Source organism: Spizellomyces punctatus, assembly GCF_000182565.1.
Source record: "Spizellomyces punctatus DAOM BR117 chromosome Unknown supercont1.4, whole genome shotgun sequence".
Classification (NCBI taxonomy): Eukaryota; Fungi; Chytridiomycota; class Chytridiomycetes; order Spizellomycetales; family Spizellomycetaceae; genus Spizellomyces; species Spizellomyces punctatus.
The window spans coordinates 1,041,543-1,062,152 of record NW_015971540.1 but is presented as its reverse complement, the minus strand read 5'-3'; the positions used below and the strand labels follow the sequence as shown (position 1 = coordinate 1,062,152).

Below are 20,610 nucleotides of genomic sequence, written 5' to 3'. Positions count from 1 at the left end.
TTGGGGTTTGGATTTGAAGAAGCGGCAAGGTTATCACCCGGGTTTTAATATTATGGCTTATTTAACATCATTTTTAAAGATAATGACATGAAAGATCTTCAGAGTTTTTCGGCAAGATGCTGTTTAGATTCACAGTGCGATCGGCCTCAAAACCACTGGGTGAGATGCTGAATATGACCGAGTGTAGATAGGTTTTTGCAAGGCAAACTGTATCTTAAGATTTTGTATAATATCCAGCACTATTGGGTCGTGGCCTTCATGCTGGCAGGGCGACAGTGGAGGGCACAAAGCGGTACGCTGAACAGTTTGCTTCGCTAGCTTACTCCAATGTTCCCAAGACTGGTGAGAAGGCGTTGCGTTTTGCGGCGTGCGCGGCATGTAATATGCAGATCATTGACGTGAATTTCTAGGCTGGACAGTCTCTGCTAGTGGTTTTGGCGGGTATCGGATACGGAAGGACGTTGAGGAACATGAAAATGCATTGTCACTTGCATTGGAATCTGGGATCAATGTAATTGACACCAGTAGCCATTTTGAAAACGGTGAGAGAAAGTGATCTCTCAAACCGGCGTTTGAGCTGGTAATGACTGAGCATTTCAACCTGTTAGGGAGCTCTGAAGAGCTGATCGGACGAGTTTTGGACAAGAGGATAAATGAAGAACTGTTGGAGCGGGAGGTACGTCCTAAATATCTTTTCCGGGCACATTAAATGTTGTTATTGATCCCGAAATCATCATAAAGTAGTCCGTAGTCATCGTCACCAAGGCCGGATATATCACAAGCGCGAACTTTCCAAATTATCTCGACGTAGATCACACAGTTGTTGCTGACCGCACGGCGCATTCCCTTTCTCCCGCCTTTTTGGAAAGGGAGATCACAGCATCGTTGAAGAGACTTGGGTTGGAGACCATTGACACGTTTATGTTGAATAATCCCGAGAGGATGATGCTTGCGAAAGACAGAGTATGGATGAGTTTTGTTCATTTTATGGTTCGTTACATTGCTGAGATTCTGCAACTCCAGCCATACTCGGTACATCAAGTGTATGACTTAATAGCGAAAGCCGCAACACATCTTGACAAAGAAGTCGAACGAGGCAAGCAGAGGCGGCAAGGCAGAAAATGGTTTACCATCCACAGTTGCTTACTTTTTTGAACATCCATAGGCCGAATAGGAAGCTACGGCATCTGCTCCCACTCTCTCCCCGTTCGTACTGCTCCCGACCACCTCCAATTAGATTCTATTCTCACCGCCCTTGCCCGAGCCGACGTTAATCTTCGTAATTTTGTCGCAATACAGTACCCTTTCAACCTCTTTGAACGTGACGCGTATACTCAGTGGTTCGACGGTTCACCATCCCTTATGGAAATTGCGCATAATAACGAGTTGTTCCAGTTCACGCATAGGCCGCTCTATGCGATTGCTGGCGGTCAGATTCGCGTGCTCTCCACTGCCCTTGGCGTGGCCGTTGAAGGTCGGTAAAAACGTATTGCTAGCATTTCACTTTCTGGATGTTAAAATGCCTATTCATGAAATAGATGAACCGGGGATTATGCACGACCTAACCAAGGCGTTCGAAGCCGTTTCTGGTTTAGAAGTTGTTCTGCCTGAAATGCGTGAGTTGCAGATCCCGCACCGTTAGCGCGCCAGTTACATGTTGTAGTCAGAACTGACATCTTCGTCGCGTAGTGGGCGGTACACCAGAAGACACCGCTCTTGTGGCGAAATTCGTGTGGGGTCAGGTACAGCGTCGTTTAATCATACGAGGATTCATCAACACCCTGACCTTAGTCTAACTATTTTCGTTGCAGGTTCTGTCGGATAACTTGTCAAGACTAGCACAGAATCTTTTTGCCGCAAAATATTATTTGAAACGACAAGTTCAACCTGGTTTAGTGGCAGACCTGCAGACATTGCGGAACAGCGTTCGAGACGCGCATAACGAAGAAGAAGTTGTAGAGTGGGCTCGACAGTATGGAGAGGTTGGAAGTCAAGATTTATATATTTGCACTGGGTTTGCATTCTAATGTAACGTACGCAACAGAACTTCCAGACCCTTTCCGAGACCTTCCTTCGATTATGTGCAGTATCTTTACTCCGAAGCAATGAAGACCTCGCAAAATTGTTGGCTGCCCTTGCACCTGGCCGAATAAAAGCGGAGAGCTCGTTGGCCTCGACTGCTGCACACGTAGCACGATCTGCCCTTTGGGTGTCAAATGTTGCGGGGGCTGATCCAGCTGAGGGTCTAGAAAAAAGTGGTGGGTGTGTATTGGTTGGGATGCGCAAGCCTTCCTATGTTGAGGACATTATAGATGGCATGATGAGAAAGGATCAGATCCTTGGGGAAGAACAGATAGAGAGTATATTCAAGTGCCCAGTTTTAGCCTAGCGCTTCAATGGTGTGTATAGGCAGTGGTATTATTGAGAATTTCAAGTTGTAACAAACAGCCCAAAGCGATGCCCAAGCTCATTTTGATGGAACAAACATTGGCCTTTGGCTTCTCAGTGACATATCCATCTGGCCTCCACAGGCGGCAGTCGCAGCAGCTCCGGCTACATCCACATTGGGAACTGCTCGTGGATTAGGCAACGGGAATTGCTGTGCTTCCTGCTTGTTCTTCTTTGTAAAGTCGCGATAGAACACACACCGACCTGAGGTACGAGCCTGCCCGGTACTTTCACAGAATGTCTTACAATAGTCAAACGGCGGAGTGTAGAGGTGCAACGATATGGCGGGTCGAGTGGATGAAGGGTTCGAGATCCGGTGCAGGCCAATCTGATCTGCTTGGCCGGAGAAGGTTCAGTCCCTTCATAAACAAAGATGCGGAGCAGCGGACAGCACATTGTATCTCACCATGAATGTAAGCCACCTGATTAGCTCCATGGACGGTCTGCTTCTTGACTCTCATGGGACTGTTCCCACATGCTTCATCCTCTTTTGGCCATTCATACTGCGTCTCACACAGCTCGCCATCCAGAATCTTCATCAAGCAATGCGCACCAGCATGATCGTGAATAGGCGACGCCTTGCCTTGAGTCCAGCAGAGTATCATGAGATTGAAGTGGCCGTTGCCGTCGTCGACGAGATTGCGTGTGTATGGTTTTGAGGTATCAAAGTGTGCGTATGGCGCATAGTCATCTTGAGAGGGTGTGTAGGACTGGAGAAGGCGGGTGATGGCGGGGAGGGAAAAGTCTGAGCTAGTTATTTCTCTGTGGAGAGTTTGGATGAGTGCCTCGAGATCTTTGGGTGTGGGAAGCGGGCTGGTCAATCTGAGCGTGGTTGCTTCGGTGGACGTAGTCGTGGATGACATGGGTGCGGGTGCTTGACAGAGGAAATTACAAAAATGGGCGAGAAATTCTTTGAAGAGGGCTTCCTTTGTTTAATGCTGATGCGAAGGGGATAAACTGCTAGCGGTCGCCCTTTTTATAGTCTGGGGGTTCCTGGTCCCCAGAGAATATTCAGGAAAATTGCGTCTGGCTCAAAAACCAAAACAAAATAGCCAAAGGGTAAAACCACATCGACCGTGGATAAAGCCCATATGACTGCTAATGCCCTGACCTTCTTTAGCAAAGTGTTCCAAATTTACAAAAAAAGTCAGCCGGGGCAAAGTGCGATAAACAAATTGCAAGTTTTGGATCGGAAGAACAGCCCGCATGGTCGTGTGGCGGTGGGGTAACAGCCAATCAGCATCGAGCATTGTGGGGTAGATTTGTGGGGTAGTTGTGGACGAATGTGTGGGGTCTGTGTGACTCATGCAGAGCTGTCAATGGGCTCAATGGGCCGCGGGTTTCCCTTTCCGCTGGGTGTTCTTCGTCCAACGCCGTAATCAAAGCTGTGTCAATTGAACGCTTATGATGTATCTATCTGTCGTGGAGTTTGCGCAGAGCAATGATTTTATAAGCTGAATTAGGGCGGGAGATATCCTGATTGTGCAGCAGACAAAGCGTTTCCTGACATCATCAGCCAATTTGAACTATCGTCATGCGCAGGCATGAATATGGCGAGTTAAATAATGCAACCACAACAATCTGCAATAGAAGAAACTGCCCAGAACGCTCGGATTTTGTCAGGCACGCATCAAATGGATGGAATACGAAATATTAGTCATTCACTCAAGCGACGGCCATGTCTGACCCGCAAACAACTTGCATACCAAACAAGCATGAAATTGAAACTGCTGCGATGTTTCCTACTTAGATTTAGAAACAATAAACACATGGCTATATTTATAGATGTAAACTATCTATAGGGTCGCGCCAATTCCCTTTATAGATCATCATTGTACAGATTACTAACACTTTGGTTCGTTTCCAAGTTATAAAAGAAAGTAAGTATCCCCCCTTCTTGTGCGGATTGTCTTTTTTTTAATCCTCTTGACAGCATAATGGATCAGTATCTTTGCATTTTAAACACTCTCCCCAAGGACACTAATGAACCGGTGTATGTGAGACCATACTTGGCAATAGTGTGAAACATACTCGCAAAGAATGGCTGGGCAACCAACCTGGCGGAAGTTGTGAGCCTTGCCCAGAAGGAGTGCAAAGACAATGCGGAATTATGCACCATGGCTCTAGTGCATATATTCGATGACATTGATCGTGAGCTGCAAAGATGTAAATGCATTAATCCTTCATTCACGCGTTTCCAGATACTCATTTGGCATCTAGTTCACAGTGGACAAGAGGCAGCCTCACCCTATTATTGGCCTTCTGGGACCCCACGGAATCCAGCAACGAACTCAAATATTGGCTCGGACAAAGATGTAAATGCATTAATCCTTCATTCACGCGTTTCCAGATACTCATTTGGCATCTAGTTCACAGTGGACAAGAGGCAGCCTCACCCTATTATTGGCCTTCTGGGACCCCACGGAATCCAGCAACGAACTCAAATATTGGCTCGGACAAAGATGTAAATGCATTAATCCTTCATTCACGCGTTTCCAGATACTCATTTGGCATCTAGTTCACAGTGGACAAGAGGCAGCCTCACCCTATTATTGGCCTTCTGGGACCCCACGGAATCCAGCAACGAACTCAAATATTGGCTCTCCGAGCCATAAGAGCATCTATGCTCTTTTTCCGGCCTTCCCATGGCAATTCCAGAAAGCAGCGGTGCTGGGCCACTCCCCGGCTTTCACAGAAGAGGTTTAAAAATCATTGTTCGAATCTACATGGAAACATTAATAACGTATCGCTTCATATATGTAGATCATGGGAAGGGAGGATCGCCAATGTGCGATCACCGGAGTTCACAATGCGCCGTGTCATGCAGCACACCTGATACCATTGGCACTTGGACGATACGTGAGGATACGTCTTTACTAGTTCTTTATCCTGAACTTTGTTAACGATGTTCGGATGTTTAGATTCCACACTTGTCGCGGTTAATTTACCCATCAGAGTTTTTTCGTTTGATGCGAGCTGGGGCAGAAATTAACAACCCCATGAATGGTATCTACATTTATCAAGGCATTCATCATAACTGCTTTGGTCTTCAATGGTGGATGATTTATAAGGTACTGCAATATCGAGACGGCATTTAAGAGAGTCCAGGAAACTTAGTATCCTCGGTTTTTTCAGGACAACCGGTACCGAGTAGTGAACCTGGTCAAGACAGAACTGGTGCAGCATGATGCTGTCCTCAAGTTCCATAATCCAGCACCAAACCCATTGTTAGTCAACCTGCACGGAATGATGGGGCTAATTCGATTTGAGTTAGCAAAAGCTCAACTTTGGAAAGCGGCAGGGGAACGCACAGATTTGTTTTTCCCTGATGATCCACTGCTTTCAATGTCTCCAAGCGCTGACACGCTTGAAGACATTGAGAGTCCACAGGGAAAACAAACTGATATCTCTTTTTGTGACGAACCCCCATTGACAATATAGAAAGCCGGCATTAACAGGGAACTTACCCACACTCTGATTGACTAGCCCACTCCCCATACCCAAAGATCTTGACACACTCATACAAACTCTCCACAGAGAAATAACTAGCTCAGACTTTTCCCTCCCCGCCATCTCCCGCCTTCTCCAGTCTTACGCACCCTCTCCAGATGACTATGCGCCATACGCACACTTTGATCCCTCAAAACCATACACACGCAATCTCGTGGACGACGGCAAGAGACAAGAGCATCAAACAAGTCAATTGGGATGCTTACACCTCCCTGCTTTTGCAATGTTTTTGTCATTAGCAGAGCCCTTTACGGATTTTGAGCTCAGATCATGTCCATATGTCATAATACCTTAGGGTTAGAATTGGCGTCCCAAAATTACGTTGAATCATTCGTCTTCATTATCTAATTCCAATCTTAACACGCGCGCGCGCATGCTAAGCCGGTCTTGCGGACTTTGAATTTAGGTAAGCGTTCTTTCCGCGCCTATTCGCATATCATTTGGAGTTCCTCCATCGCGCGGTCACAACGTCTTATCCCCATCGAATATTCTTGTTCTTCATAATACTTACATTTGGTGGAGAACGTTCGAAAACACGTTCCTTACCTATGCGCGCGTCATATCGAAGCACGAAATGCCAAGAAGAACAGCTGTTTTTCTCCAAAAGGATTTCTCTCAATGGATGGCTGTGGGATGGATTGTTCTGAAAAGAAGAACCTGCTTCTCTCTTGGGTTTCCTCGCTCGGTGCATAAAAGGACGACTCCTCTCAGCTCCCCCTCGTCACCAAACAGGTTTTCTCTCGTCTTGCACGCCAAATCTCCTCTATCAAATTCGTGTTATTGAAAAGACATTATGCACGCCTTCACTACTCTTTTGGTCGCCCTTGCGGCAATTGCTCTCTTGATCTCCGGTAGCAACGCGGTCAAGGCTGGCGGTAAATGCACTCCAAGCAAAGATACCTACGCGTGCAAAGGCAAGGACTTTCTTCAATGCAATGCCGCTACAGGTATGTATTTCTCGCGTGTACAAAACTCCATTTCGGCGCGGACTAACTTTTGCTTGTTGCATAGGAAACTGGACTGTCCAAAACACTTGTCAAGAACCCTGTGCCAATGTACCTCAATATGCGGCATTCTGTAACGTAACCAAGAGTCTGAAGCCGACCGCCACTCGTTCCCGCAAGCCTACGCACAAGGCGACGCACAAGCCTACGCACAAGGCGACACACAAACCTACGCACAAGGCGACCCACAAGCCTACGCGCACCCGTAAAGCCTCCAAACCAACCAACTGATGGTCTCACTTTCTGCGATGGGGGCAACGGCGCCAGCAAGCTCTTGCAATGCCAGAGTAGGATAGCAAATGGATCCTCCAGAACAAGTGCCATTGTGCTCTTCCTCAGTGGGCGATGCGGCTCCTCATGCGTAAGAGGAAGGTTGTGGGTTTGGAATGTAACCTATATGACTTGTATCTGTCTTAGAAAATTGCATGTGTATCAAATGTATATCAAAAGTAGAAAATACAAAAGTAAAAATGCGGCAAGCTGCAAGTTGCCCTTTCGCGGAAACATTCATCTATAACATGCCTTACAGATACCCTCTTCATACACCAAATGGGTCTTGGAATGGGTGAAACCATCGAGTAGTTAACGCACCATGGCTTCATGGTTTTGCGCACATAGTTAATTTCGCGCACCTTAGGCCGCAGTTTTGGAAGCAACTGACGTTAATAGATATTATCATTCACGCTACTACATTATGTACCAAAAAGAAAGGAAACAAGCTACCAAACCCTCACTATTATACACTGCACATGTACTATGTGCCTTCACCACGACGCCTCATCCCTCCCCACGCCATTCAATCACTTATACCATATCCCTGTAATATAGTTTTCATCCTCTCCGGATCCAAACCGGGTCGCTTCTTGAATTCCATGCGTCCGCTTGCATTTAGGTTGGGTATACGGGCTTTTAGGTAGCCCAATCGGTTTTCGCCGGTTGTTAATGTTGAGAGTGCCGCAGCACGTTGGGAAAGACTGAGTACGGGTGGCCCAGTCGCAGCTGGTTGGACGGCTGGGGCGAATTGCTACAAAGATATCACAAATGAGTTTCTCACTTGTCGTATGAGATGCTCAAGAAATATTGTGCCGTCACTCACCGACTTCTTTTTCTCCTTGTTTTCCACTTGATCCTCTTCCACAACTTCCAGCGAGATTTTTCGCTTCGGATTCAGTTTTCGCTTTTTCGTGTCCTTCTCTTTCTCGCTCAGAGTCTCTCCCAACAACTCTTTTGTCGCCCCCTTTCCCTTTCCTTTCCCCTTTTTGCTCGCCCGGTTCTCTTTCTCAGATTCAATGGTTTCGCCGACTCCGGTCGTTATTCCTAAGATATCATCCACAGAGACTTGTCCAGATTGTTGAGGTGGCGTGGAAGGCGTCTCGATAGGTGCCATTTTCTTTCGCTTCTTTGTTGATCCTGATGATACTGCTACTTCCACCATAGGCTCTGTGGCAGTCACATCTGATCTGGTTTCCACCACGGTCTCCGGTTCTCGATGGTTCGTTTGATTTCCTGACTCCTTACCTACTGTCGCAAATTCAAAGTTTGGTTCTGCATGCACCGGGCTCGCATCATGGCTAGGCACCTCGGGATCAGACTTTTTGGGTGCATTTTTTCTCTTTCGTGCCGTAGGTCTAGATGCCGACTCAACATTGCTCGGCTCGTCACCCACATTAAGGAGATCTGAAGGCTCATTGCGTCCAGCTGGAACATCCGCTACTTTGCTAGCTGCCACTGTCGCGCCCTTTTTCGCACGACCCTTTGCCTTCGGTTTGACGCTTGCGACAACGGCGTTTTGGCTCACCTCCGCAATCTCCGCGATCTCTTCGACAAAGGGAGAAGGGCTCCGTGCATTTTTTCTTCCATGCGAAGTTCGTTCCTTCCCTTGTGATGCCACTTCCCGCACTTCATCCTCCTGATGATCATCGTCGAGGTCCGAATGTGCACCATTTAGTAAGGGTGCATCGTTCTCTATTTTTGGTGCATCTTTCTTTTTTCGTCCCCTAGCCTTTTTCTTACGTTGGACCGTAATTTCCTCCTGTTCGGCGGTTTCCTGCTCAGCGCCATAGTCATCTACATCTTCCTCAACAACTTCTACCGGTTGCTTCTTACGGTTGCGCTTAGCAGGCACAGCTTTCTCAGTGGTTTTCGCCAAGGTTTCTAACCTAGCTTTCTCGTGGGCCAATTCACGTTCTTTCCGAGCTACGTCTTCCGCCATTCGTTGGTTCTCTGATTCAAGACGGGCCAGATGCATCCGGACACGTTCGCTTTCGGCTTCAGCCGTCCGGTCCTCCCGCCGGGACGCTTTGACATGATCAATCTCGTCCCGAAGTCGACGGTTCTCTAATTCCAGCTTCTCAAACCACGCCTTGACACAGACATGACAAAATAGTTAGCAACGGCAGTGTCAATAGTTCGACATCATATGAGGCATACCTTGACTTTGTCGCCTTCCTCGCTCCCACTTATTCGCGCTCTCATAGCTTCCATCTTGAGTTCTTGCACCTCATCAACCAATCTGCGTCTCTCCCGCTCCCAGGATTCTCTTTCCCGTATCCATCCTTCTCGTTCACCCTCAAATCGCCCTTCAGCCCTCTCCAGCTCCCGTGCAACCTTCTCTGAATTTTTGCGGAGGTTCTCAACCTCTTTCTGCATTTTGGCCACTTCATCACGGGATGCGGCTTCAATTTTGGTCTTCTCCGCACGAAGATTCTTAATGGTTTCCTTCGCCTGCAAGAGATCATCCCGAGTCTCAGCAGTCTCGTCACGGGATTTGTCAACTTGCTCTCGGATACTCGCAACTTCGGAATTAGCTTGATCCCGCATCACTTCCAGGCGTGCAGTCGCAGCATCTCTCTCCTCTTTAAGCCGATCAGATGCAAGCCGAGCCTCGTCTAATCTGGCTTCAGATCCTACCAACTTCTTTTCCAAACGATCAACCTGCGTACTTTGTTCGACCAGCTCTAGTTGCTTCTCTGAGAGCAGCTTTTCGATCTCATCGATTTTCACCGACTTGTCTCGACTTTCAGTTTCTGCGATTTCAAGCTGGTACTTTACGCGTTCAAGACTTTCATTTGAGGTATTTAATGCCGTTCTGGTGATTTCCAGCTCTTCCATTGTCTTCCGCGCGTTCGCTCTCTCAGTGTCCAGGTCTGCTTGTAATTCAATGCACCGGTTCTCGAGTGACTCCTTGACGGTAACAAGCTCCTGATGTGCCTTTTCTAAGTCGATGTAACTCGTCTACATGCGGAGTGTCGTCAGCAACTCCGAAAGATCGGTCAATTCTTCTTTAAAGCAAACCTCACCTTCATCTTCTCAGAATTTCGCAACAATTCATCATTGTCTAACCGAAGTTGCTGGTAATCATGCGACATAAGCACTATGTTAAAGAACGAATATGAGCACTTTCACCAAACGCAATAAACAAGAAGAGAGCCACGCACGCATTTGAACACGCTCCTTCCGCAATGCTTCATCTACGGCTGCTTTATCGTGCAAGGCTTTCGTGACTTCAACGCGTGCAGTTAACTGAGCTTCTTCCAGCTCTTCTTTCAGCTGAATCATGGAAATTGGAATTACTTTTACGGCTTAATTCAATGTACAAATGAAATCTGCCGAGCTCCTACCAGTTGAATTGCGTCGTCTTTCTCGTTGCGAGCCTTCACTACTGTCTGCTTCCATGAATTGTTGCACTCCAATAGGGTGGCGGCAAACTCGTCCTTCATTCTTAAGCACCGTGTGTCGAAGTCTTTTTGTCGTTCCTCCCCTTCCTTTTCCTTTTGTTGTTCCAATTCCGCCAGTGCTGCATTGTGTCCTTCTATTTGCTCCCTCATCCTGAACTCAAACTTCAACGCTTCTTTTTCTGTCAAAGCTCGAAGATCGCGAACCTGTGCCTCCAACTCCTTGATAGCTGTCTGCAGCTCAGCAACCCGTGGGTCTACATCATTTACACATTCTAACGTCTTGATCTTCCTCATTGTTTCTGCAAAATCCACGACGCCCGCAATCTCATTTGCGCTCACACTGTCTCTACCATCCACATGTATGATAAACTTAGTTGCTGCCTTGCCACCCAAGAAATCCCGGCAAATCGACGTCAAGGTACTGTCTGCAAATGGTATAGTCCCTTCCGCACCATTTTGGGTCAACATCCGCACAATCTTTTTCATAATCCACACGGACTTTGTCACACCGGGTCCACGCTGCCGGAAAACGTTTTCATTGACCTCCTCATCAAAGCATACCATTCCAAGATCTGCCAGAACCAAGTGACCCACAGTTCGGTGTTGTTTCTTTGTCTCAAACTTTAGATCCATAATCCAAGGCAGGGAGCACCCCTTGCGAATCACCTCTTCTACCGGAGCCCATGTTCCAACATTTCTGAAATGCGTCCTCAAGCCGTCGGAAATGTCGGCCGGTCGATCATTAACCAGATCAATGCATTTCGTATCTGTTATCCCTAAGTGAACCATCTCAACCGTGATATCGCCATTTAGCTTTGCTGCACTTTTCAACTTTTTAACAAGCGGCTCAAATATCCCTGTCCGCTTTTGTGCCGATAGCTTCCCGGATCCTATAGCGAACACCCCAGCTGTATATCCTTGGAGCGCCCTGTCAATGAATGCACCTACGCCACATTGCGTGTAAATTTCGGTCGACGTGGCACGCGCATCAAAGCAGCCGTCAAAGTGGATCTTGCGCGGGTCTGGGGTACGAGTTTTTGTAGGTGGCGGTTGGTAAGTTACGCAATTATCGTCGTTGCGCGTTATGTGAGGGTTGTCAGCATGGATCTGCAGGGCGACGCGAACATGGCTGAGATTAGCCATGGCCGAAGGGCTATAGTGGGGAGTGCGTTCTTGGGAGCGTTGTTACGAGCGAAGAGGCATACGACGCCGGGCGACCTGCGGGTCGGGTTCTCCAGGATCTGCAGCAAAAGCCTAGGAAACTTTTTGGGCGCGTTCACTTGGGAAGCCTGTCCGATTCCCCTGAACAACCTAAACGGGATTAATGGAGGAACTGATGACCAAATCTTCTCGTCAGCAAGCTGAGGAGTTTGGAGAGGATCGGGCCCAGCGATATACATTGAAGCAGGCGCTTATCGGCTAATGAGCAGACTTGTAAACTTTCGCTTGAAAGCAGCATAGCCAGCGTGTATCCCCCCAATTGCAGGTTCCCAGAATGGGTAAAAAGCAACCAAACCGCAACGACCTCCCCCTCCATAAGATAATTATGGTAGGGTCAGGAGGTGTCGGAAAATCCGCATTAACGCTCCAATATATGTACGGCGACTTCATTGAGGAATACGACCCTACAAAAGCTGATTCGTATCGAAAGAAAGTTGTCCTCAACTCGGGTGGCACACAAACCGAATGTTTCATTGATATCCTTGACACGGCCGGTCAAGAAGAGTATGCGGCGATCCGAGACAACTACTATCGTTCTGGGGAAGGTTTCCTTTGCGTATTTTCCATTTGCGAGCAAGAGAGCTTTGCTCATACCCAAGAATTCAGAGATCAGATTTGTCGAGTGCTCGACGATGAGGAGGTACCGTTTGTCTTGGTTGGGAATAAGGCCGATTTGGCGCACCTTCGGAAAGTCCAACCACGAGAAGGGGAGGCTAAAGCAAGAGAGTGGGGATGTCCATACATTGAGACGAGTGCGAAAACTAGACAAAATGTGGAAGAAGCATATCAGATGTTGATGTCAAAGATTAGGGATCGAAAGGAGGCAAAAGGTGGAGGAAAATCAGCCGGCGGAGGCAAGGCAAAGAAGGGGTGTCTGATTTTGTAGAAAGGGCCGGGGGGCATGAGACGGTAGTGATTCATAGAAAGTGTACCATACGGATCTTGAAATGTTCAAAGTTGACTCTTTCGCCATGATCAGCTATTTGAACTTGGATATACGTACGCATGAAGGTCTACGCTACTATATCCTTGTTTACCCCATGATGCATTTAAGATGATATATGAAAATGGCTAACATAGCCTCAGCATCAGGAAAAAATTACGCTATCAACAACATCCTGTCCATGACCTTCCTACCATGCCGGCATTCTATGTAGGCAATTATGGCCCTATAACCCTGAACAAGGCCGGCAGCATCTTCCAAATCCCTCCTACTTCACGATCTCAGGACAATGGCCATATATTTAATTGCTCAGATATCTCTAAGCTTCGGATTCCAAGAAGAAGTAGTTACCAGCCAACTAAAACGAAAATGTTAAAATCGGCCATGTAGGAAGACAACATTAATCAGAGACAAGATCTCACCTTCTGCTCCTTGTCCTTAATTGAGTCAGACTTGTTGATACGCGGCCGGAAGTTGGTGGGGTCACGGCGGAAGGTAATCTGAAGCGATTCCAAGAACTTGTTCATTCCGGTCAATAGCGATTCGGGCCTGAAACATGAGGCGGATTAGATAAAAATGATACAACCATTAGTACTGTTGATAATGGACACCCACTTGTTGGCTTTGGCCTTGACGGAAGGCTGACCCTCGTATACAATTACACGGTCGGCAAGATACGTTGCCATAATGAAATCGTGCTCGACAATGAACGCAGTCTTCTTGGAGTGGAAGATAAACTTCTTGATCACCTTAGCGGCAATGATACGTTGTTCAGAGTCAAGATAGGCTGACGGCTCATCGATCAAATAGATGTCCGCGGGAAGACCAAGCGCTAGCACAATAGCGACACGTTGCAATTCACCACCAGAGAGGGTCAACACTTGTTGGTCAATAATGTTTTCAATTTGCAAAGGCTTGATGACGTCCGTTTGGAATTGTGGGTGCATAAACATGCCTTTGATCTTGCTGATCAACAACATCCTTACGGTGCCTTGGTACTTAGGACTGATCTTCTGAGGCTTGTAAGACACCTTCAACTCTGGCACCTGTTCTTCAGTATCAGCAGGCAGAATACCAGCTAGCATACGAATGAACGTGGTTTTCCCCGTTCCATTTTGTCCCAACATGACAATGATTTCCGAATCGGTGAACTGCCCCGCCTCGATCTCCAAAGAAAAGTCTCCCAAAGTCTTCTTCATGTGTGGGTAGCGGAACCTGCGCATCTTTTCGTTCTCGCTGTTGTCCTCAGCCGTTTCTGCCAACCTGAACACTAGTGATTCATCACGGAACCGCAAGTTTTCGGTTGGAACCTTCCCATCCAAGAAGATGTTGATACCTTCCCGCACACTGAAAGGCAGTGTGACGACTCCGTACGCAGACGGCATACCGTAAAGGACGCAAATAAAGTCTGATAGATAGTCGAGAACGGACAAATCGTGCTCCACGACAATGACGTACGAGGTTGGGTGCAGTAAGGATCGGATCACCCGGGCGGCATTCAAACGCTGCTTGACATCGAGATAGGACGAGGGTTCGTCAAACATGTAAATATCCGCTCTTTGCACTGAGGCCACTGCAATGGCAAACCGCTGCAGCTCTCCTCCAGAGAGATTCTCAATGTTACGTTCCAAAACGTCCTGTAAATCCAGCTGGTCAATCAGGAAGTCTCTGTTGTCTAGCTCCTGTTTTGCCGTCAGGATCTCGTTCACTTTTCCTTTCACCGTCTTTGGGAGATGATCGACATACTGGGGTTTGATGATAGCTTTGAGATTGTCTTCAAGAATCTTGGTGAAGTAGTTCTGGAGTTCAGAACCCCGGAAATATTTGAGAATGTCTTCCCAGTCTGGTGGGTCGTCAAACTTCCCCAAATTCGGCTTCAATCGTCCGGCAAGAATCTTCAATGCGGTCGACTTGCCAATACCGTTGGTACCCACCAACCCCAATACCTGCCCCGGTCGTGGCACTGGTAATCTGTGAAGCTTGAAGGAGTTTGCCGAGTAGCGGTGGGTAGTGTCTTTCTCGAGGTTGGTGGGCAAGTTGACAATGTGAATAGCCTGGAAGGGACACTTTTTCACACAGATACCGCAACCTATACATAGCTCTTCGGAAATGAAGGCGATCTTCGAGTTGGGTGTTACCTCGATGCAGAGTTTCCCTAGATACACATGTTAGATCCCTCGCTCTTCGACCCAGCCATTCCGCTGGTTACGCTTTTGTGAATTAATACTAACCCATCCTGACTACGGGGCACGACTTTTTGCACTCCTGCCGACATTTCTTTGGCTTGCACTTGTCAGTGCTGACAAGAGCTGCGGGATGAGAATCGTATTAAAATGCTAGCTTCAACAAAAACCTTTGATGGACATGTGCGCGAATTCTTTGCTACATACCGATACGTGTGAGCTTCTCAGCCATCGTTGGGTTTGTTCAGGAGCGGGGAGATGCTAGGTTATGGGAGGAGGACCTACCTGCACGATGAGCGCGTTGAGCAAAAGGTAAGCCCTGTAAACTTTTCATACTGCAAGGGCCTCATTGGGTTAACTTACCAAATGCCGTGAACAATGACCCAATACACCGTCCCCAGAAACCGATCTCAACGTCCACTTCGTTCGCAGCAGCTTGTTTCGCAACAGGCGTCGTGACCTTGACGACGATGGAATTGGCACAGTCATAAAAACGGAAAAAAAGAACTCTGGATGCACGTGATATATTCAGATATTTATAAAGGCGGCTGCACTGCGTTCTTTAACTCCAATGCTTCAACAGGATGGCTTTTAAAGAGCCGGGTTCCGTTGGCTCCGAAAGGTAACCCAACAACGACGACGACAAGCGTTTGCATCCTTTCGCCGCCGCGGTAATCCAATCCGTTTAGCCCCACGATTAAGTCAGAGTAGTCCGCACTGCACGGCGTGAGCCGTTGTCCCCGTGGCGACTACCCGTTACAATCGTGGAAGAGTAGGACCGTTCCGACTTGAATACCCTCGTTTTGAGGACTTCTAATAGGAGGTGTCACTGTCCGTGAGAGTAGAGGCTGGCGCTAGGGTTTGGTTTGCCACACTCTTTTTTCGTGCGTCGCTTCTTAGTAACTATGGACGTACATTCTGGTTGATTTGGGAAATAATGGGATGCAAGGATTACTGCAACTCATTCGGGATGGCATATACACACATATGCGCAAGATTTCGGTCATGCACTGTAATTCCTATTGTCGTAGGATGGACATCTTAATGCAAGCCAAAAGCCAGATCGTTAATGGGTTGGAGCCGGCTAGAATCAGGTGTTGCATCATAGCCACACCGAAAGGGCAACTTGCAAGCCCCACTTGCGTTCGCAGTTTGACTTGGCAATTAGATTTCAATCCACGACGAGCTGCACAATCTTTTAAAAAGACAAGCAGAGGACAATCCAATTTCTACAGCAATAAAGAACTCAAAGCAACTGACAAGGATCTGAAAAACATCTCGAAGCCATGACTGATTTTCGTCCCCTTCCGCCTCACTGGATAGTCCAGTTTGATAGCAATTACAAACGAAACTACTACGTTGGTAATACTTGGTTGCACTCATAAATGGTTCCAGGATTCCAGTCAATAATGCTCGTTGCATTTGTAGACACGAGAACCGGCGTGTCCCAGTGGGAATTCCCGCAGACAACTATAACCACAAGTCCGGAAGAAGCTCCACCGCCTTACACACCATCGAGCTCTACACCGTCCACGACCAATCCTTTCCTTGCTGCTGCTTCAATGCCAACAACTCAACCTACACAACCTATCGCTGGCTTGAAATCCGGTGCAGACACTAAAGCGGAAACAGTAACAGACGCTGAGCTTGCGCAGCGGCTAAGGCAAGAACAGGAAGACGAGGAGTTTGCTCGACGGTTGCAAGCCGAAGAAGATGCAGCGGTAGCAGCGGCTGTATCGTCAAGATATCAGGCTCCGGTGCAACAATATGCTCCGGTGCAACAATACACTCCTCCACCTCCTCAACAAAATCGAAGCTTCTTTAACCGACCGTCGTTTTTTGGATCGTCTCAAACGCAACAGTCGTCTGGTCGTATGAATACCGGTGCAGCGCTAGGTGCTGGGGCGCTGGCGGGCGGATTAGGATTCTTGGCGTTGAGTTCTCTCGGACATCATCATCATCATCACCATGGTTTTGATGACGGATACTATGATGATGGTGGATGGGATGGTGGTTTTGACGGCGGATTCGATGGAGGATTTGGCGATGGGTTTTAAGCAATACTCGAGAATTTTTTGTTACACGTAGAAGTGCAATGTATATAGATTGTTTTGTTGTCAAATATTTGCATACATGTATATGTTCATTCCAGGTTTATATGGCATATTTTGATATCGTGATCAATGATAGTTAGGTCCCCATGTCCATTTTCTATCCACGCTGTTATCCATCTAGAATGCAAAGCGGCTGTCTTCTGCGTACCCCGCCTCACCTAAACACTCCATGACCGCACTGACCATTCCATCCGGTCCACACACCAACGCCAAACTCCCGTCCCCGCCAGGCGCACAACGTTCGGCCACCATGTCCTTATTCACTCTTCCCGTTCCGTACATCCAGCCATTCGGACAGGCACCACTGAGAGTATACCAAACTCTCACTCGTCCCTTCCATTTCTCGGCCAATTCGTTAATCTCCTTCAAAAGCAGAATATCCCGGTCGGTTCGGCAGGCGTAGAGAAGCCATATACGAATGTTTTGAGCGGCGGTTGATTGGTCAGAGAGGACAGCACGGAGAATCTGGTAGCATGGGGTTATGCCGGTACCGCCTGCGATTAAACTGATTCGTTGCACGGCCTTGGGTTGCTTGTGTTTGGGAAGTGTAAATGTTCCTTGACCCAGGTAGACAATGCTGCCTAATGGACCCTTGGCTTTTATCTCAGCCCCGATAGGGAGAGCATCGAGCCATGGAGTAAGGACGCCACCTTCTGGGAAGGATGGATGCCGATCTGGCAGGTAGATCTTGACAACTAGATCAAAAAAGCCCTTTTCTTCGTCTGTTGAAACGGGGGTATAACCTCGAATCACCAACTTGCCGTTAACCTGTGCGGATATGTACATGTGTTTGCCAGGTGGAAGGCCAAGACGGTGGTCTGGTGAAGGTAAAGCGAATCGAAAGAGCCGGGTATCATGAGATAATTTCTGTTTCTCAATCAATTTGAAGGGAGCATAGACACGGGGGTTGAGGGCAATGAGTTCCTCAACGGGCGCAACAGGTTTCGTTGAAGCAGGTATCGGGGCTGAAGGGGTTTTTGCGATGGTGCCGATAAGGTAGTCCTTGAGCATATCGTGGGCTTTGGAACTATGAATGGCATCGAATTCTTCGGTGCAGTCTGTACCGGCGCTGATAACAATACTCTCTGGTCCTGCGTCGATGGAGAATGGATGAATACCAAAAATCCTTCACAAGGAATAGGATGACTTGCTTACCTCCAGGATGATCATCTAAAAACTTTGTACAATCATACACATTTCCATTGACGACAATCCAACAGTCTTCCTCTGAAGAATGTTTTTCAACGTCCGACATGGAAAATACTCGTAACTCCTTTGTCTCATCCTTTTTGATGGTTGGTTTTGCTGCCGCCTGGTGATCTTCTGGTGGCTTGATCATCCATCCGTCACCCACTACCGGGGCGGGTTGCTGGAAACGGAGTGATATGCCCGTGGCCGTTTTCTGCACATGAACGTGAAGGCGAAAGTAGCAGTTGTTCATCATACCCTGTTGTAAGTTGATTTACCGTGAGTGATATGAAGACTATCAAGGCGCACTCGACAGAGCATCACGTACCATAACATTCCAAGTCAGTTTTTCAGGTTGTGTGTTTTGTCCCTCCCATGCTCTAACCCAAACTTGTGTACATCCGCACAAGTCTCTCACATCCTTAACATCAAGTTCCCACCAAAACCATGACCAATATTTTCCCCGTCGAATATGCTCAACAGGGTAGGGCAGCAGTTTTGCCAATTCCCATCGTTCACCATGGTTGAAGGACACTTCTACCCTGGTGATGGCTCGGCCACCTCCTGTGTATGCATATCCACGGAACTTGTATCCACCATCTATAGTGATGGGGATGAGCTCATCGTGAGTAGGGGAGGTGATGACGCTGTTGATTCCAAGTTCGTTGATAATATACTCTGGCTTGTACCACCATCCTTCGGCCTGGAAGCAGAGTGTGAGGCGGAGGCAAAGGATAGAATGACCAGATTCATACTGCGAGACATACCGTTGCAATTTGGGCGTCAACGTTGGGGGGCAAGACCCGATTATCGTGAAAATGGTAATGACTAGAGTCTTCTTCTGTACTGACAATGATGCGCGCAAGCCATTTTACCATACGGCCGCCGATATGACCTGGGATGACGATACGAACGGGAAAACCATGATCGGGAGCTAATGGCTACCAAAGTTTTCCATAAAAGTGAGCATGCCATACTTTGGATATGTTTAAGAAAGATGTGTTTATTTACCTCCCCATTCTGCTCATACGCAACCAACAGATCACATCTAGGATCCATGGCCACATCATACGCGATGCTCGTCCCATATTTTCCCTTTGGCAGATCCTCGGCCCCTTGGAATATGACCCACTTTGGCATGACGACTCCGTCCTCGACAATTCCCAAGGGATCAGGTGCACCACATTGCAACAAAAGGTCTCTTAGCAGGACGCCCTTCCAAATGGAATTGGACAATCCCGAAGGACCCCAGCTAAAGCCTATCGTTTGGCGAGTCATGTTTTGCTCTTTACGCCGGTTGCCAGCACAGACGAGGAGGATGGGAAAGGTTGCGGATGGGAGAGCAGCAAGATCTGACATTGTAAACGTTTGCGGGGATGATACAAGTCTGAATCAAAAAAGAAAAGCCAGTCAGTCTCATGCAGAGACAACAAAAATACCTGCGTACGCTTACCCCCCGACATGCAACCGATGCTTGCCCCATTCCAGTTTAGGTACTGCACCATGATTCCTCACATAATGTAAATCAGTCGGCGTGATCCATCCCTTCTCAATTAGTTTTTCTAAAGGTGCTTCACAGTTGAAAGGATGGCTAGATGTCAAAGTATGAGCACATTCTTAAACAACGTTTATATTTTAGACCCCCATGCACATTGCAAGAAAACTCACCGTCCCGTCAGTCTAAGCAAATCCGGATTCCGCCTAATCCATTCGTCAGGCGTCTTTTTATCCCTTTCATCTACTTGAAAATTGCCAAAGTATGGGCTGGGATCGGAAACCCTTCCATTGGCGTCTTCAACTGTTTGCAGCTCATATGGGTTATATTCCGGAACACTCGGTGGAGCCATCGTTTCGTAAGACAGAACAGATGGCAATATCGACTGCGTTGAATAAAAAAAAAAAGAAGAGATGTGTATTTACGTGCGATTCAAGCCTCGATGGACAAACGAGTAGGGCAATTGCATGGACATTAACCATCTGTTATGGGGGACTTTTTGCCCTACTGTCGATTTTAAAATGTGGTGGGGGGACGTTTTCTTTTTTGATTCCCCCAAGGGAGATAACAGGAGCCCGCATGGAGACATGATAAGATGCCATTTACCACCAGCCAATGGCCAATGGAGGGAGACAAAAGAAGCTGCACAGGCAAAAAAACTGGAGAGAGCTCTCTTGAGGGCATTTCAGCGAAGATAACGGGCAGTCTTATCAATTGGGGCAGAATGTCGCGGAAGCAAAAAGATTGTTATCTCCCGCTCCCCGAGAGATAATCTGTTTGATCAAAAGATGCAACGAATGAAAATGAATGATACATACAACTCCTAC

General features: G+C 47.5%; 9 protein-coding genes across 10 annotated transcripts; 5 read left to right on the top strand and 4 right to left on the bottom strand.

Moving 5' to 3' along the window:
- The first annotated feature begins 100 nt into the window (after nt 1-100).
- On the top strand, nt 101-2,459 carry SPPG_02805 (uncharacterized protein). The gene is made up of 11 exons (XM_016751091.1): nt 101-159; nt 238-342; nt 411-542; nt 609-676; nt 745-963; nt 1,024-1,096; nt 1,166-1,474; nt 1,539-1,616; nt 1,690-1,742; nt 1,812-1,982; nt 2,045-2,459. The coding sequence occupies exons 1-11, from the start codon at nt 117-119 to the stop codon at nt 2,387-2,389; spliced, it is 1,596 nt and encodes a 531-aa protein (XP_016610371.1). The 5' UTR covers nt 101-116; the 3' UTR covers nt 2,390-2,459.
- Nucleotides 2,337-3,603, bottom strand: SPPG_02804 (uncharacterized protein). Its single transcript, XM_016751090.1, has 2 exons — nt 2,855-3,603; nt 2,337-2,781 (listed from the first exon to the last, which is right to left on the bottom strand). Exons 1-2 carry the CDS (start codon nt 3,309-3,311, stop codon nt 2,468-2,470), a joined length of 771 nt encoding a protein of 256 aa, XP_016610370.1. The 5' UTR covers nt 3,312-3,603; the 3' UTR covers nt 2,337-2,467.
- Nucleotides 3,604-5,416: 1,813 nt separating this feature from the next.
- SPPG_02803 (uncharacterized protein) lies at nt 5,417-5,990 on the top strand (the record flags this gene model as incomplete). Its single annotated transcript, XM_016751089.1, has 2 exons — nt 5,417-5,519; nt 5,584-5,990. Coding segments are annotated over 2 exons (409 nt in total), but the record flags the coding sequence as incomplete, so codon positions are not given.
- Nucleotides 5,991-6,688: 698 nt separating this feature from the next.
- Nucleotides 6,689-7,465, top strand: SPPG_02802 (uncharacterized protein). The gene is made up of 2 exons (XM_016751088.1): nt 6,689-6,905; nt 6,970-7,465. Exons 1-2 carry the CDS (start codon nt 6,752-6,754, stop codon nt 7,191-7,193), a joined length of 378 nt encoding a protein of 125 aa, XP_016610368.1. The 5' UTR covers nt 6,689-6,751; the 3' UTR covers nt 7,194-7,465.
- Nucleotides 7,466-7,642: 177 nt separating this feature from the next.
- On the bottom strand, nt 7,643-11,896 carry SPPG_02801 (uncharacterized protein). Its single transcript, XM_016751087.1, has 6 exons — nt 10,583-11,896; nt 10,400-10,511; nt 10,262-10,335; nt 9,393-10,196; nt 8,059-9,324; nt 7,643-7,986 (listed from the first exon to the last, which is right to left on the bottom strand). The coding sequence occupies exons 1-6, from the start codon at nt 11,780-11,782 to the stop codon at nt 7,759-7,761; spliced, it is 3,684 nt and encodes a 1,227-aa protein (XP_016610367.1). The 5' UTR covers nt 11,783-11,896; the 3' UTR covers nt 7,643-7,758.
- A 133-nt stretch (nt 11,897-12,029) lies between these two features.
- SPPG_02800 (small GTP-binding protein domain) lies at nt 12,030-12,864 on the top strand. Its single transcript, XM_016751086.1, has one exon. It carries the CDS (start codon nt 12,135-12,137, stop codon nt 12,744-12,746), a length of 612 nt encoding a protein of 203 aa, XP_016610366.1. The 5' UTR covers nt 12,030-12,134; the 3' UTR covers nt 12,747-12,864.
- SPPG_02799 (ABC transporter E family member 2) lies at nt 12,752-15,443 on the bottom strand. Its single transcript, XM_016751085.1, has 6 exons — nt 15,350-15,443; nt 15,194-15,271; nt 15,035-15,112; nt 13,419-14,958; nt 13,226-13,352; nt 12,752-13,161 (listed from the first exon to the last, which is right to left on the bottom strand). The coding sequence occupies exons 2-6, from the start codon at nt 15,216-15,218 to the stop codon at nt 13,123-13,125; spliced, it is 1,809 nt and encodes a 602-aa protein (XP_016610365.1). The 5' UTR covers nt 15,219-15,271; nt 15,350-15,443; the 3' UTR covers nt 12,752-13,122.
- A 117-nt stretch (nt 15,444-15,560) lies between these two features.
- On the top strand, nt 15,561-17,139 carry SPPG_02798 (uncharacterized protein). Its single transcript, XM_016751084.1, has 2 exons — nt 15,561-16,348; nt 16,415-17,139. The coding sequence occupies exons 1-2, from the start codon at nt 16,273-16,275 to the stop codon at nt 17,041-17,043; spliced, it is 705 nt and encodes a 234-aa protein (XP_016610364.1). The 5' UTR covers nt 15,561-16,272; the 3' UTR covers nt 17,044-17,139.
- Nucleotides 17,095-20,279, bottom strand: SPPG_02797 (the record flags this gene model as incomplete). 2 transcript variants are annotated; one of them, XM_016751083.1, is made up of 7 exons in its annotated part: nt 19,957-20,279; nt 19,742-19,879; nt 19,300-19,675; nt 19,056-19,229; nt 18,617-18,991; nt 18,256-18,547; nt 17,095-18,191 (listed from the first exon to the last, which is right to left on the bottom strand). In XM_016751083.1, exons 1-7 carry the CDS (start codon nt 20,133-20,135, stop codon nt 17,218-17,220), a joined length of 2,508 nt encoding a protein of 835 aa, XP_016610363.1. In that variant the 5' UTR covers nt 20,136-20,279. The 2 variants fall into 2 exon arrangements, with proteins under 2 accessions (XP_016610363.1, XP_016610362.1); XM_016751082.1 differs by lacking the exon at nt 19,957-20,279 and having other exon boundaries at nt 17,218-18,191; nt 19,742-19,901.
- Between the last annotated feature and the right edge of the window lie 331 nt (nt 20,280-20,610).